This window comes from Pseudorasbora parva, chromosome 24 (genome assembly GCF_024679245.1).
Source record: "Pseudorasbora parva isolate DD20220531a chromosome 24, ASM2467924v1, whole genome shotgun sequence".
NCBI lineage: Eukaryota > Metazoa > Chordata > Actinopteri > Cypriniformes > Gobionidae > Pseudorasbora > Pseudorasbora parva.
The window spans coordinates 15,791,451-15,807,138 of NC_090195.1; the positions used below are offsets into that span (position 1 = coordinate 15,791,451).

Here is a 15,688-nt window from a genome sequence, read left to right on the forward strand (position 1 = left end):
GACAGACCATGGTATAAATGTGTTTTTACTAAAAAATCTTTGAAAAATGGCTGTTTATTAAAGGTGCCCTAGAATGAAAAATTGAATTAACCTTGCCATAGTGAAATAATAAGAGTTCAGTACATGGACATCACATACTGTGAGTCTCAAACACCATTGCCTCCTACTTCTATGTAAATCTTGTGCATGAAAAACAACACTCCACCATGGAAGTTAACACGATAGTCATTTGACAAGGCTATTTATTTTGTAAAAAAATATATATATATTAGGGCCGGGACTCGATTAAAAAAATTAATCTAATTAATTAGAGGCTTTGTAATTAATTAATCGAAATTAATCGCATTTTAATTGCATATAAATATTTGACCTGGAACAATGAGAAGTAGCCCAATTTTTCACATGAATTTTTAGCATACCATTGAATAATGACTGAATACATAAGCTTAATCAACAAAATATTGTTTATTTATTTCAGTCCAGCAGACCAGTGCAATGTTTGCCATTAAGTGTAGCAAAAGCATATTTGTGATATTTGAGGCTCGATGTGCTGCGGTGATACGCTAATTCCTTGTTGTATAGCAGGGGTGTCCAATCCTGCTCCTGGAGGGCCACTGTTCTGCTGAGTTTAGCTCTAACCCCAATTAAACACACCTGTACCAGCTCATTAAGGTCTTATTAGGCATACTAGAAACTTTAGCAGTGTATTGAGGCAAGCTGGAGCTAAACTCTGCAGGACGTCAGTGGCCCTCCAGGACCGACTTTGGATACCCCTGTTGTATAGCTTGCACACAACCATGCTCTTGTCGACGCTTCCATCATTTCGTTTTTTAAAACTAAATTTCCCATCCACGGGGCCAAGCAAAGCGGTCTCATCAGCTTCTTCGTTCATGTTCACTATGGTTTGTTGTTGTCATGGTTGTTGTCGTGACTCATGAGCGCTAGCTGGTGTTCCAGTATAATCGGTCCGTCAAAACTCATTAATTGACAAACGTTCCGCGGGACAAAAATAAGTGCGATTAATTTTTTTTTTTTTTGCGTAATTAATTAACGCGTTAAAGTCCCGTAGTTAATTAATCTTAATTAACGCGTTAAAGTCCCGGCCCTAATATATATATATATATATAACTGAAGTAAATACATTTCAATGATTTATTTTTACCAGTGAAACCAATATAACATCTCAACATTCACAAATATACATTTCTGACATTCAAAAACCAAACAAAAACAAATCAGTGACCAATATGGCCACCTTTCTTTGCAAGGACACTCAAAAGCTTGCCATCCATGGATTCTGTCAGTGTTTTGATCTGTTCACCATCAACATTGCGTGCAGCAGCAACCACAGCCTCCCAGACACTGTTCAGAGAGGTGTACTGTTTTCCCTCCTTGTAAATCGCACATTTGATGATGGACCACAGGTTCTCAATGGGGTTCAGATCAGGTGAACAAGGAGGCCATATCATTAGATTTTCTTCTTTTATACCCTTTCTTGCCAGCCACGCTGTGGAGTACTTGGTGTGATGGAGCATTGTCCTGCCTGAAAATCATGTTTTTCTTGAAGGATGCAGACTTCTTCCTGTACCACTGCTTGAAGAAGGTGTCTTCCAGAAACTGGCAGTAGAACTGGGAGTTGAGCTTGACTCCATCCTCAACCCGAAAAGGCCCCACAAGCTCATCTTTGATGATACCAGCCCAAACCAGTACTCCACTTCCACCTTGCTGGCGTCTGAGTCGGACTGGAGCTCTCTGCCCTTTACCAATCCAGCCACGGGCCCATCCATCTGGCCCATCAAGACTCACTCATTTCATCAGTCCATAAAACCTTAGAAAAATCAGTCTTGAGATATTTCTTGGCCCAGTCTTGACGTTTCAGCTTGTGTGTCTTGTTCAGTGGTGGTCGACTTTCTGCCTTTCTTACCTTGGCCATGTCTCTGAGTATTGCACACCTTGTGCTTTTGGGCACTCCAGTGATGTTGCAGCTCTGAAATATGGCCAAACTGGTGGCAAGTGGCATCTTGGCAGCTGCACGCTTGACTTTTCTCAGTTCACGGGCAGTTATTTTGCGCCTTGGTTTTTCCACACGCTTCTTGCGACCCTGTTGACTATTTTGAATGAAACGCTTGATTGTTCGATGATCACGCTTCAAAAGCTTGGCTATTTTAAGACTGCTGAATCCCTCTGCAATATATCTCACTATTTTTGACTTTTCTGAGCCTGTCAAGTCCTTCTTTTGACCCATTTTGCCAAAGGAAAGGAAGATGCCTAATAATTATGCACACCTGATATAGGGTGTTGATGTCATTAGACCACACCCCTTCTCATTACAGAGATGCACATCACCTAATATGCTTAATTGGTAGTAGGCTTTCCAGCCTATACAGCTTGGAGTAAGACAACATGCATAACGAGGATGATGTGTTCAAAATACTAATTTGCCTAATAATTCTGCACTCCCTGTATTTCAGAGTGCATCACAGTCACTGAGTAGCCTACATTGTGACTAACATTATATAAATATGCAATATCGTTGACGAAAAAAGACGAGTCTAAAATGTAGTTTAAAAAATAAAAACCTGAACAAAAACCACTGGTTTTGGTTTTGTCAGTGGGAAAGGATTTTTTGTGCTTGCAGTTGCCAGATTTCAGTCATTTTAATCTCCTAATCAGCGCTTTTCTGTGAAAAGAACACGTATAGTATCCGGTGTTTTACCTAAACATGTACAATCTGGCAACCATATGCACATGCTCTTTCTCACGCGGATGATCTGAAAACACCAATAAACAAGTAGGCTGCATTTTAGCAATCTCCATTTGAAATGTTCTGCTTAAAATGTCATTCAGTCGGTCTGTGTTCTGTCAGGACTCATGAGCTGCTTCGCTGAACAACTGAACTTTTGTGAGCTGCTGAAATAAGCCAATCAGAGCAGAGCTCAACATTAATATTAATGACTTTTAAATAAGGCAAAAACAGAGCATTACATCCTAGGAACAATTTATAGGGTTGTAAATGGACCTGTAAAACTGTATCTGGGCAATTGTTGCCCTTAAATAAGCCACATACCCTCTATGTAGATATCAGAGAACAATTTAACATATTGTTTCAAATCATTCTAGGGCACCTTTAAATACAGTAATGAGTCGTGAAATATTGCGTTTTAAATGAATTAATTGAAAAGGACAGTTTGAACTGATTAATGAAAATATCCTTTTCAATGTTCTTTAACAAGACGGCACCATTGACAAAAGCTTGTGATGTCAACCACTTTTAACTTCAGCTGCTTTTGAAATCACATCCCATCATCCGCAGAAAGTGCTGTTTACTCAAGACTCTTCGTTTCCAGCGAGGTCATTTGACATAATCACTACAAGAGCCATCAAGAGAGAATCAGCCTCTCCACAGCACCGCCGCTATATTTGGCTCATTTTCTTTTACAGGCAGGCAAAGATTGCTCCAATTTGTATAGCTATTTCCGTGCAAATGTTCATAACCTTCTCACTGGCACTCTTGTACTTTGACCTTCGAGTTCAGGGCTCTTTCACACTTAGCTGATGACCGTAATTGTTCTTCTTTCTGCGGCATCTCCAGGCATCCTGTCGATATTGTTGCGTGAAGCTGACAACAATTATAAATGAAGAAAAAATATAGATCTCATTGTCTTGGCTTTCATGTGTCAGAATATGAAAAACTGCTCTGAGATCAGCCTGTGGCTGCTGTTGACAGATTCGTCTTTGAAGACCTCTGTGGTCGCTACCTTTAGCACTCCCTCCACTTTTATCCCGCTCGATGTGGCTTAACAATGTCTCAAGGGCAACAGGGCACTTTCCATCTTCAAAGACAAGTGTCTCTCTCATCTGAAGAATGACATGAAATGAGAGCGACTGGGAGATGATGGCTGTATTTGCTGTTGCAGTCAGAGACACGGTCTGTGGACAATTATGATTTACTTATAGTCGGCTGTTATTAAGAGAATTGCATTGTGACTTAATGTGACAAATGTGTCACTTAAAGAGGTCATACCATGAAGAATCCTATTTTCTTTGTTTAAAAAAAACCAAAAGAAATTAATTTAGCTATGAAGTCATCCCAGATGACGGATGACGTCAAGTTGCGCGCACAGTCGTTTTCTGGGCCTGGTGTCTATAAAACCTTTTCTTTGACGAACAAGGAAGTTTTCATCTCTGAAACTATTAACTATATTCTTATATATAGTTATATATAGGATATTGTTAACATATTGTTTCAATTTTTTATATATCAAAAGATGATTTCTCAATTCATCACCCCTTTAAAAAGTGCGGATTAGTAAATGTATAATTGGAATTGTAGAGGTCCTCTTTATGACTCCCTTAATTCATGCATATTTTGTCATTTTAAAAAATGTAGACATTAATTACACACAAAAAAAAACTTTTTAAAAGACATTTTTAAAGCTTTGAAGCTTTTTTCTTTATAATAATATTTTTAATCATAATATATCGGGTCAGTTGCGTCACCCTGACATTTTGACTTGCCTCCCAAAAATATAAGCATTTATTTTAATGGAGAGATAATAATAGAAGAGGTGTTTAAGTCATTTTGAATGATCAGTATGAATTGAATTATTTATATAATTTTCATCTAATGTATAGCACAGAAACACAAGCATCATCACCGTTATTGACCTGTTTGACAGTCATTTTCTGTACATTTTGCAATTGGGTGGAGACACTGAAACAAGAATGTTACGTAAATCCTGTGGTATTTTAGCGTTGGCACATGAGTACGGGGTTTTCGGCTCTCTTTATTATTACTATTTTTGTGTGTTTGTTGTTATTTCACATTAATTATGTCTCTAATTCACTCTGTTTATGTTGTGTTTGCAGAGTGGAGATTTTCCCTGATGAAAGGAGTCGAGCGTTCAGCTCGAGTTCACTAGGGTCACTTCCTGATGATGACAGTAAACATGGGTAAGCTCTCTCTCTCTCTCTCTCTCTCTCTCTCTCTCTCTCTCTCTCTCTCTCTCTCTCTCTCTCTCTCTCTCTCTCTCTCTCTCTCTCTCTCTCTCTCTCTCTCTCTCTCTCTCTCTCTCTCTCGCTCTCTCTCTCATAGAGTACACACTTCCTGTAAACAGTTCCTCTGAGCATAGGAAAACAGTTCCTCTGAGCATAGGAAAAAAAGAGATGCTGTTACAGAAACATGTTTAAGCATATTCGTAACTTAGCCCGTCTTGGGATCATTTGTTTTTAAAGCTCTGTTGTGTTAAAACGCAGCAGATCTCACAGGCATTAAACATCAGTATATAAACATCAAAAGAATATTTTTACATAAATTGCCTGTTTTTCTTTTTAAAACCTAGAGCATTACACCAAAAAAGGGTACAAATAGCAACATCTGCTCTAACCAGTGAAAATGTTAAAATTGTAGTGAAATGATTAAAGATTCCCCCGTGCATTTATTTAATTGTAATATTATGGTGTCGATGTCTGATATATTGATGTCTGTTGTGATTTTAATGTCTGATATATTAATGAGTACATTAAATTGCACTGCATAGTCAAAGTCATAGTAGAAATTGATAGGTTCATTCTGACCCGAGTGCTGAAAATTACATCAAAGGGGATTATGCCGCTTAGTTACGCAACTTTGCAACATGCCAGTACGCTTTTAATGCATGTCACATTACGACAACAAAAGATGCGCAAGCTTAATCCGGAGGAAAATGTTGCATCTTATATTTTTGTTGCATACCAACACTGGCTGTGGTATCTTTTAATATTGATGATTACACTGAGACATGAAGTTCACTCTTCAAATAAAACAGTTCAAGACATCTGATTGCATGCTTTTCATTGAAAATCTCATTCGATAACAACCTATAACACACATCTTGTGATTATAAATTTCTTACAAACTGTCAGATTGCGACGAATGTACTCCTGTCACTTTGTAACTCTTTGATTTTATGTTTCAACAGATGGCGGTCTTCAAAATGGACCTGGACAGCACAAGAACTCACAAGGTTTGTATTTTTTTAGGCTCATTTTAGATTAACAAACACGCAAAACTGAAACCCGAGACTTCCAAACAGTGTCAGTGTGAAGTGTGCAATGTTCTTGTTTACAAAGGCCACAATAATGAGATGGTGGCACAGTTAGGAGAGGAAAAAGCAAACACAAACACGCCTCTGAAACTGTTACATCATCTGCATTTTTCTCTTGTTGAACATTAATGCATCAGTAGGGCACAGTGGTACGAGGTGAGCCTTACGACATCTGACTAGATCACAGTTTACTCATTATCATTATACCGTAATATAGTAATATAGCGATTTGTTGATCTAATCTTCCTGAATGCTTTAGTGGTGACGTGTTTTGTAGCGCTGGGGAAATCCCCTCTCCGTCAGTGGCTTCTTCCAGCTCGTCCTGCCAACATCACATCAGTACAAACACACAATCATTAGCACAGACAGCCCTTAGAAACCTTTCCACATGTGGAGTATTTGATTCACAATGTCAAAGACAGATGAAGTAACATACATTAAAGCCTGTCAGTATTCATAAAAACAAATGATTGTCAAGTCACCTTTCTTTATATAGAGCTTTTACACTACATATTGTTTCAAAGTAGCTTTACAGTGGTAACAGGAAAATAATGCAACAGAATTTGATTCGCTGGACAGCTTCTCTGGAGAAAACAGCGTTGTCATCGTGCAGCTGAGTACAAATCTCATGTGGTGTCAATGCAGGCAGAACAATAATATAGTTGAATATTTAGTGTGAGTTTAGATGAAGTTTATATTTAATTGTACATATTTACTTTTGGAGGCGTAGTACTTCCTGTTGGTGTTCATTGGAAGTTTTGGTTGAGAGATTTTGAAGTGGGTGAGGTATTAACTTCTGTAAATAGCTGTTGTTAGTGGTACTTTAGCCGTTTTCACACTGCACACGTTAGCAGAGCGTACTTTTTTTGGCGTTCATGTTGACAGATTAGAGCATTCACGGCGCACGCAGAGTCAGCGCGTCACATGTGGAGAGCAGAAGCGGCAGTGCTGCTATCGTGTCTATTTTTGCTGTGCTGCTAACGCTTAATTAAAGCCACAGTGCATTGTTCTTTATTAAAATTGAACACTAATTTTAACATGTAAAAATGTGCAGTGAATTGTTTCGGGTTTCACCATATGACACCTATGAAAAAAAATAATAACGAAAACACAACACTGCCAGAAGTGTTGAGGCATAGTGTTGAGGTGTAGAGGCATATCTTTAGTTTAAGGTTACTTTTACAGGCAAACTAACCTGACGTGGTCATACTCAACTCTAGTCAAAATATGAGTCTGATACTGCTCCATTGGGCTGTGATTATGGGGCGTGTTTCAACCGAACAAGGAAAGACCTCCGTTGGATAGACCTATAACCAATCAGAGCAACGGAGCGATGCATAACGTTAGTTGTCAAATGTCAACAGAACTCAACTGCACTGTGTTGCCAAGTCTGCGGTTTTCCCGAGGGTTGTTTTCCATGTCCGCTGGTTGACGTGAAGCGACCTCAATTTTGTGATGTATAGACCCAGGAATGTGAATTTTAGCAGGCAACCTTGCCAAAATAACACACATTTTACCGCCCCAACCCCCCAAAGCAGACGCATTCTACTCATCATATATCAAAGCACTAGACATACAGGTATCGGAGTAGACCATCAGGAAAGGTGACAGAATGGACATTACTTAGTCTGTATTTGCAGTACACAAGCCGCAGTTCAGCTACACACTACAAATGCTGCCAGTGTGAAAGCTGTCCATACGCACAGCTTCTGCACTGCTTGCGCGTGCGCTGTGGAACCGCCATTATAGTTTTTGTTGTATCAAATGCCTTATGTTTAGAAAGATGGGGTTTCCTCTCATATCACTTTTCTCTGGCTTAATTTTAAAACCTCTTCATCTTCTTGACATTATCACCTGTCTTAATATCAACTCAAAGGGTCTTAGAGAAAGATACTGGAAACATGTCTCATTTCGAAGGCTGCATCCTTCGGCGGTCGCATATATCAGCCTCATACGTCATTGAAGCTCCTTCATTTCAGTAATCTGACTACTGCATTACAAATTCATTAAGAAATTACAACTATTACACTTCACTAGGAATAACGCTCAATTTAATGTTACTTTTCCGAAAATAAGATTTCCTTAATGACTTGTGCAGCCGACAAATAGGACCTCTGGAGGACACGGAGGTAATGGGCCTTATCATACACCTTACACAATGTGACGCCAGGCACGACGTGTTTTTTTCAACACAACGCAGTTATCATTTTCACGTCGCTCCCATCTGTTCTCCCATGGAGTTGGTCTTAAAATGAGGTGTGTTCAGGCGCATTATTTGTGCGTTGCTATTTTGAGGCAACTGAAAACGACTGCACCATTGAAAACCTGGTCTGAAGTCAATAGTGCGGTACTTTTTGTGTTATTTAAAGGGCGCTTTATTAATATGGGCCTATAGACAGGTGCACAACACGCATACACTGCTTATTACACACACACAGGGACACACAGCAGCACACAGACATTTACAAATATTAAAACCAAAAAAGGATTCCTCTCTGGAGAAGATTTCTGTCTTTCCACTCGCAAATTCCGCCATGAAAATAGCAAATCCACCAGCGCAACTGGCTTTTAAAGGGAATGGGAGATGAGACTCTGATTGGTTTATTACACGTTACGCCCACAACACATCCATGATTCATTAAGAGAGTAGGTACTACCCTTTTTGTGCTCAGATCGTTAAAATAGGGCCCCTTTTTGTGCTTCTGTTATATGCTGTTTGATTAGATTCTGTTCAGTTTAGTAAAGATTTTAAAGAAAATTCACTTAAATAATGTGTAGTTGTCAGTACACCTCAAGTTTTTTCTAGTGATTTTGCCACTCGTCATGTGTACAGATACTTTTCAGAGTATCATTCAGAGTATTTTCAGGCTCATTCAGAGCAGCGCCATGACAGGTATGAAAGTAAGGCTGCATGAGGGACAGACAGATTTACCGTGTTTTCAGTGTCATCTGCTATAAAAAGCTCCTAGATCACTTATAATTTTCCACAGTTCATGTTGTCTGGGGTTTTTTATCTGCAAAAAGTTCTTGGAAAGTTATTTTTGCAATGTTTTGATTAGTACATTACAACCCACTGAAGAGTCTTGGTCTATCGCTGAGCGTTTTATTTTCATTCCCATAAAAAACAAAAAAGGATTTTTTAAATAAGGTCTATTAGGTTTGAACTTATTGGTCCTGCACTGCCTATTGATTCAGTTGAGTTGAATACATATGTCTATAATGACTGATGTTGTTTAAGTGAATGCTTAAGTTTTAATATATAAGGAAGTGAACATAATTCAAGGCAAGCACATTACATGGATCTGACCTAATTTGACTAGTCGGTTGCAAAATTTCCATTTGAACATAAATGAAATTATTCATTGTGCTCATCCATAGTACAATATGTAATTTGGATGGAGTATGAACAGTCTGAATTTTTGAAACATAAATCAAGTTAACCAAGGATTGTTATGCAGGGTTACAAAAAGACTATTCTTTATTATTCTTTTTGATTACATTTGATTGATTTTATTCAGTTCCATTCAGTTTTATTCAGTTCCACTCTATTTAATTTGATGCAGTTCTTTTCTGTATTTTGCAAAGTATTGCATGAAACTAACAATGTCACCACTGTGTTAGTTTCTCATCCCTCCTGCACAGGGCAGATGGCAGACTCACTAGATCTGAAGCTTGTGACAGTTGGAGATGTTCTACATTCATGTTACATTTGTTCTATTAAATTATAAAATATTTGCTCAGTGATTAATTGACCATAACATAACCACAAATGTTACCATAGCTCAACACTAATTTCTATTTTAAGTGACTGGCATCATACTCTAAGAATAGTCCACATGCATGCAAAAGAGTGGGCACGATCTTTTGAGAGACATCTTCATCATGCATGCTGGTCATCTTTTTCTTTCGTACACACAGGTGTGGTTGAGCAAAGGCAGAGAGACTAGCTTACCACTCTTCCGTGTACTGAATGAACATGCTGTTGCGTAATACACAGCTCAGGGTTTGACATTTACGCATGAATAACCTGAGCGTGAAATGTATGGCAGTTATTGACTGAAGCAACTTCTGCAGGTAATCTGCAGCCAGAAAGTTGAACATGGCACTCTGCCATGACTAACAGGGGTCAGTAGGGTTGCAACAGAGGCTTTTTAGTTTAAATTGTGAGATGATTATGGGGCAAATTCACTAAGAATGAATTGCACCTCCTGAATGTGCCATTTATTTGCACATATGTGTGACGATGCACTTTTCCAGCATCGGGACGAACGGTTCTATGAACTTGGTTAGCCAATCGTACCAGTAGAATGCATATCCGATTTTAACAGTATTTTCAGCTTGCACATTATTTGATGGAAACATTGGCCAGGATGTAAAATAACATTTTTACCTCTATATAGAAATTATAATTTGGCTATTTATCTTTATAATCAATACAACTTTGGTTATTTTCATCCCTAATTAAATTAGTGTTTCTATCCTAATGAAAAAAAACTATACCAAAATGTATATTAAAAGCATTTATACTACAGATTCATTAACATATTTACTGACATATCGCTTGAGACTTGCTGATTTAAATATTATAATTAAACTTTATATGGAGTACTTCTTTATTGCACAATGCACATTTCTTAATATTAAGCCTAACATGTGTTTTAATATTACTATTAGTAAGGATAGTATGATCATTACTGTATGATAATAATATTTAAATGCAAGATATTTCAAATGTACCCAAAGTATACCTGCAATAGTTCCACTTTAGGACAATCAAATATACTTAAGCATACAAAATGTGTTGTTCCATTTTAGCTGACTTTAAGTATACCAATTTAGTATACCAAAAATATTTGCAGGGTATTTACAATAAGTACATATGTAAATGTATTTGTAGTATACTTGGCATACATGTAAAAAAAAAAAATCACTAGGGTAGCACCTGTTTAAACAGGGGATCAGTAAAGGAAAAATGGGAGTGAGGACTCAAGTGCAGGAAGCACTGTGATTATATTATATAGTATTAAATAATCCAATAAAACAAACAAACCAAATACCCAAGAGGGGGAAAACCAAACTTGTCACAAACTAAACACGAGGAGCAGAAACAAGAAGCATGACAGGGAACAGAAGACATCAGACAACGATTCAGCACATGACTGCAAACACAAGGAGAATGGCTACGTCCGAAAACAAGGCAATGGCTTGTAAGGCAGCGTTTTGTGCAAGAACGAAACTGATTGCGGACAGACTTCTAAAGCAGTGTAACAGTTCAATGATCTACGGCAAAATAGAGAGAGCTTTGGTCAGATCTAAACAAATATTGAATTACTACATTAGTAATTTTTCACTAGAAATTACATCAGAAGTGGAATATATTGGTAAAAAACATATATTTACACACAAACTTTCGGATGCCATCTTTTTCCCCCAGCTCAATTGTCGTGGAAAGCACAGGATTGTGGGATATCAAAGGCAGCAAAGGACACATGTATGCTGCCTTAAAAAATCGATCAGATGAAGGTATCTCAGGAGACAGGAAGTCAAGCAAACATTAGATTTGGACGTGGCTTGATGCCTTCCTGCCTTGAAATGTGTCCTCCGAAGGCAGTAATTTCCAGATTTCGGATGCAGCCAATATAAAGGGAACAACCAAGGCAGTTAATGAGGGAGAACAGGTGGGGCAAATTAATCAATAATCAGGAACAAGGTGGGCGGGGTTAGACGATAGACAGGAGAGCGCATGGCAGAAGGAACATGTGACAACCACATGCTCACACAAATGACAAACATGACAAACACAAGCAATGACCAGAAATGACAAAATAAAAGAAATGTGCTTACACAAGACAAGACAAGACAGACATGTGACAGGTTGTGGATGTTTAGTGGATGTTATTGTATGCAAAGGTGTTTAGTGAATTCCCCCTCAGTGTTTTCAGATCAATAGCTTCTAAAACAAGTGTTTTTCTACCGTTGTTTTGCAGAAGATGAAGCACTACAGTGTGGCAAATCTGGCAATATTAAAATAGAAATGAGGTCAAGTGGAAAATGAAAGTGTGCGTGTTGTGAACCCTTTTTGAACCCTGTTTAATGGTGGATACCACTGTGGAAGAACAGCTGCGGAGTGAGACTTGCGCTGGTGTCAGAATCAAAGAACACCCCAGACTCCATCTGCCTCCGCAGTGTCGCCTCTGCCTCGCCCAGCACTCCACTGCCCCACAATGCCCTTCTGCCTCCCCTGGGATGCAATAAAACCCCTTCAAAAACACCACTGTCGTTTGCTCCACATGACCCTCCCTTCTGGGTTCAGCACCAGTCGGTAATAATGTTGTTAGCTTGTTTAATGGAAGAGTTTGGCCAGAAATAAAAATGGTCATATAATTGCAGAATAAAATATATTACAGAATGTTCAGAGTTCTGTTCTTCATGCTGTTCAACTGCTCCAAAATGACAAAAAAGACCATTAAAGTATCACTGAAGTGGTCCAAGCTTGTGTGCTATTTTTATGTCTGTTCCTCACTCAATTATTATATTATTTAAAGACTGCAGCGCACAAGTCATATAGAGTGATATTTTGAAGTGCTTAAGTAATTTTTGCAGCTTGATGTCTTCATTTTATATAGCAGCCTGGACAATGGACATTATGCTAAATACAGTAAGGAAAATAAGGATTTGGACACCCTGCTATTTTGCAAGTTCTCCCACATGGAAATCATGGAGGGGTCTGAAATTGTCATCGTAGGTGCATATGTCCACTGTGAGAGACATAATCTAAAAAAAAAAATCCAGAAATCACAATGTATGATTTTTTAACTATTTATTTTATTTAAAGATGGGTCGAGGCTGGGTCTTCCAACATGACAATTATTTGAAGCACACCGCCAGGATAACAAAAGAGTGGTTTGCAAACCTGGTGAAAAACTACAGGAAACGTTTGACCTCTGTAATTGCAAACAAATGCTACTGTACCAAATATTAACATTTATTTTCTCAGGTGTTCAAATACTTATTTGCAGCTGAATCATTCAAATAGTTTTAAAAAAATCATACATTGTGATTTTTGATTTAATTTTTTAGATTATGTCTCTCACAGTGGACATGCACCTACAATGACAATTTCAGACCCCTCCATGATTTCTAAGTGGGAGAACTTGCAAAATCGCAGGGTGTTGAAATACTTATTTTCCTCACTGTATCTTGTTTGATCTTAAACTAATCTAAGTTCAGAAAACAGCTGAAAAAGCTGTGAAAACACTAACTGGCACAAGGGACAATGTTGTACATTGTCTACTCCTACTAGTTGCACATTAGTACCTGAGAGATCGTTTACTTTTTTTAAAAATGTTTGTTACTAGTCATATTGGCCCTCATTTATCAATCTTGCGTAGAAACGGGCGTATATGTTGGCGTAAGATTATGCTTACACTCCTCTCATCGCCTGATTTATGAAGCTGTGCGCACCTCTGCAATCCAGGTGTACGCAATACCTGCCCTTGATAAATGTGGCGGCTGAAAACGATCGTCATTAGAATAACACGCCCCTATAGATTCAAGTCTCCGCCTCCCCCACGCCCTCATTTTACACCATGGACACACGGAAGACGGCAAAGAAGCGAAACTTCTCCGACGTGGAGATCGGGCGCGCTCAATCATCTCACTAGTCCACTAGTCAGGGCACTGATTAGGACATAAGTCAATGGGCTGACTCCCTGATCAGTGCTCTGACTACTGAACTATTGAGATGACTGAGACACGCCCATCGAGACCATCACCAGGGAAGTGGGAAAAAAAACGAAATTGTTTTATTTTGGGAGTTTAAAGAGTGAAATTAAAGGCACCTACAAAAACAAAATATGGACACAAATAACGAGTAGTGTTAATAGTGTGGAGATTGAGAAGCGCACTCCAGCAGTTTAAATAGCTGTTTGGATGATAAATTACCATCACAATGCATTATTTTACAGCACGTTTTGAAACAATTAGCATTTAAAAAATTTTTAGAAGAAGAGTGTCGTTTTTATTGATTTTATTATTATTTAAAAGAAGAAGGTCATTTTCTATTATTTTGTCAGTCTGAATTATTTTAGTCCCAGACCGTGCGCAGCTGCCGGGCCAGGCGGGCCTGAAACGTCAGATAAAGCACACATGCTCGCGACTGGAGGAATTATGCCTACAAATCAAACGCTTTGGTAAAGTCACACAAATTAAACATTGACGTTCATGTTGCACAAAAATAAACACTGAATGTTGTTGTTGTGGTTTTTAACAGTGGGTCATATCTTGTCAGTGCGTTTTGTGGAGTTAGGAATTGTTTTTCTCAAAAGTGCGTACACCACCTCCTGAGCTGGCGTAGGATTTGAGCGTGCCGTACGCCAACGTCCATATTGATAAATCTCAAAGTCACCGTGGGTTTGGGTGTACGCAAGGTGTACGCTGGAAATTTGGTGTACGCACTTTTGATAAATGAGGGCCACTGTCTCTGCTGCTGACCATCGATGATCCAATTTAGCCATACTAATAAGATAAGCATCACATTTGTGTTTCTTTTTTTTATTGCTGAAGAGAACTTTCTTTAGCATCAGCTCCGAAAGGTTTGTTTGACCTGTGCCCTCTACTGTACAGGCATGAATTTGCATTTCCTTCAACCTAAGTTGTATTCATTTCACTTTTGGTTATTAAAAAACAAACAAGGAAGCTCAGCTTAGATGAGGAAAAGGATGAGGATACTGTACCAATAGCCAAAAAGCTATTTTTCCATTGGCCTTTCGAACACAGACTCATTCTGGTATAACGTGTCACATTATGGCAGTAAAATTGAGAAATACATTTTGACTGGATCTTTTGACACACTATATTGCCAAAATACCCTCAAAATCATTGAATTCAGGTGTTCCCCCAGACGAAAAAGGACATACTATTAAATGTATTAAAAATGCACTTGAAATTCAAGTAGTATGTTTATATTATATTTTAATTGTACTAAAAACATACTGAAGTACACTTTTAATAGAAGTGTTCTCTGGAGTGACCAATCACACTTCTCTGTCGGGCAATCCGATGGATGAGTCTGGGTTTGGCCCAGCATACCAAGCATACCAAGACATATTGGACAATTTCATGCTCCCAATTTTGTGGCAACAGTTTGGGGATTGCCCCTTCCTGTTCTAACATGACTTTGCACCAGTGCACAAAGCAACATAAAGTCATAAAGGCAGTCTTCCCAAAACTTTAGGCAATATAGTGTATACGTATCATGTAAGTTTCATAACTCAAAACTTCCTTGTAGAAGTTTCACTTTAGCACTGCCCTCGAGGGTCAAAAGCAAGATAAAAAAAATAGCTTCTTACTTCTATATTAGGAATGTTTTTTGATGTAAAAATCTTTATAACATTATACACGGACCTCAAAGAACATTATAAAATAATAATAATAAAGCAGTTTTTAATAAAGCAGCAAGTTTAAACTGACTCATAATTGATTTTATTTCTAAGATCTGTGAATAAATAGAGCAAATAAATTGGCACGTAGGCACCTGAGATTAACAAGAGCTCTTCTCTTTCACACTATCTCCTCCCCATGATAGCAGAGGTGAATGACCT

The 15,688-nt window shown here is 38.3% G+C and overlaps 1 protein-coding gene across 1 annotated transcript in view; it reads left to right on the forward strand.

Moving 5' to 3' along the window:
- Window positions 1-15,688, forward strand: part of map3k22 (mitogen-activated protein kinase kinase kinase 22) — an 86,562-nt gene that overhangs the window by 16,065 nt on the left and 54,809 nt on the right. The window contains exons 2-3 of the mRNA XM_067434797.1: window positions 4,870-4,953; window positions 5,961-6,005. Of these exons, the coding sequence (XP_067290898.1) occupies window positions 4,935-4,953; window positions 5,961-6,005 (64 nt within the window). The 5' untranslated portion in view covers window positions 4,870-4,934. The remainder of the gene's footprint in view (window positions 1-4,869; window positions 4,954-5,960; window positions 6,006-15,688) is intronic.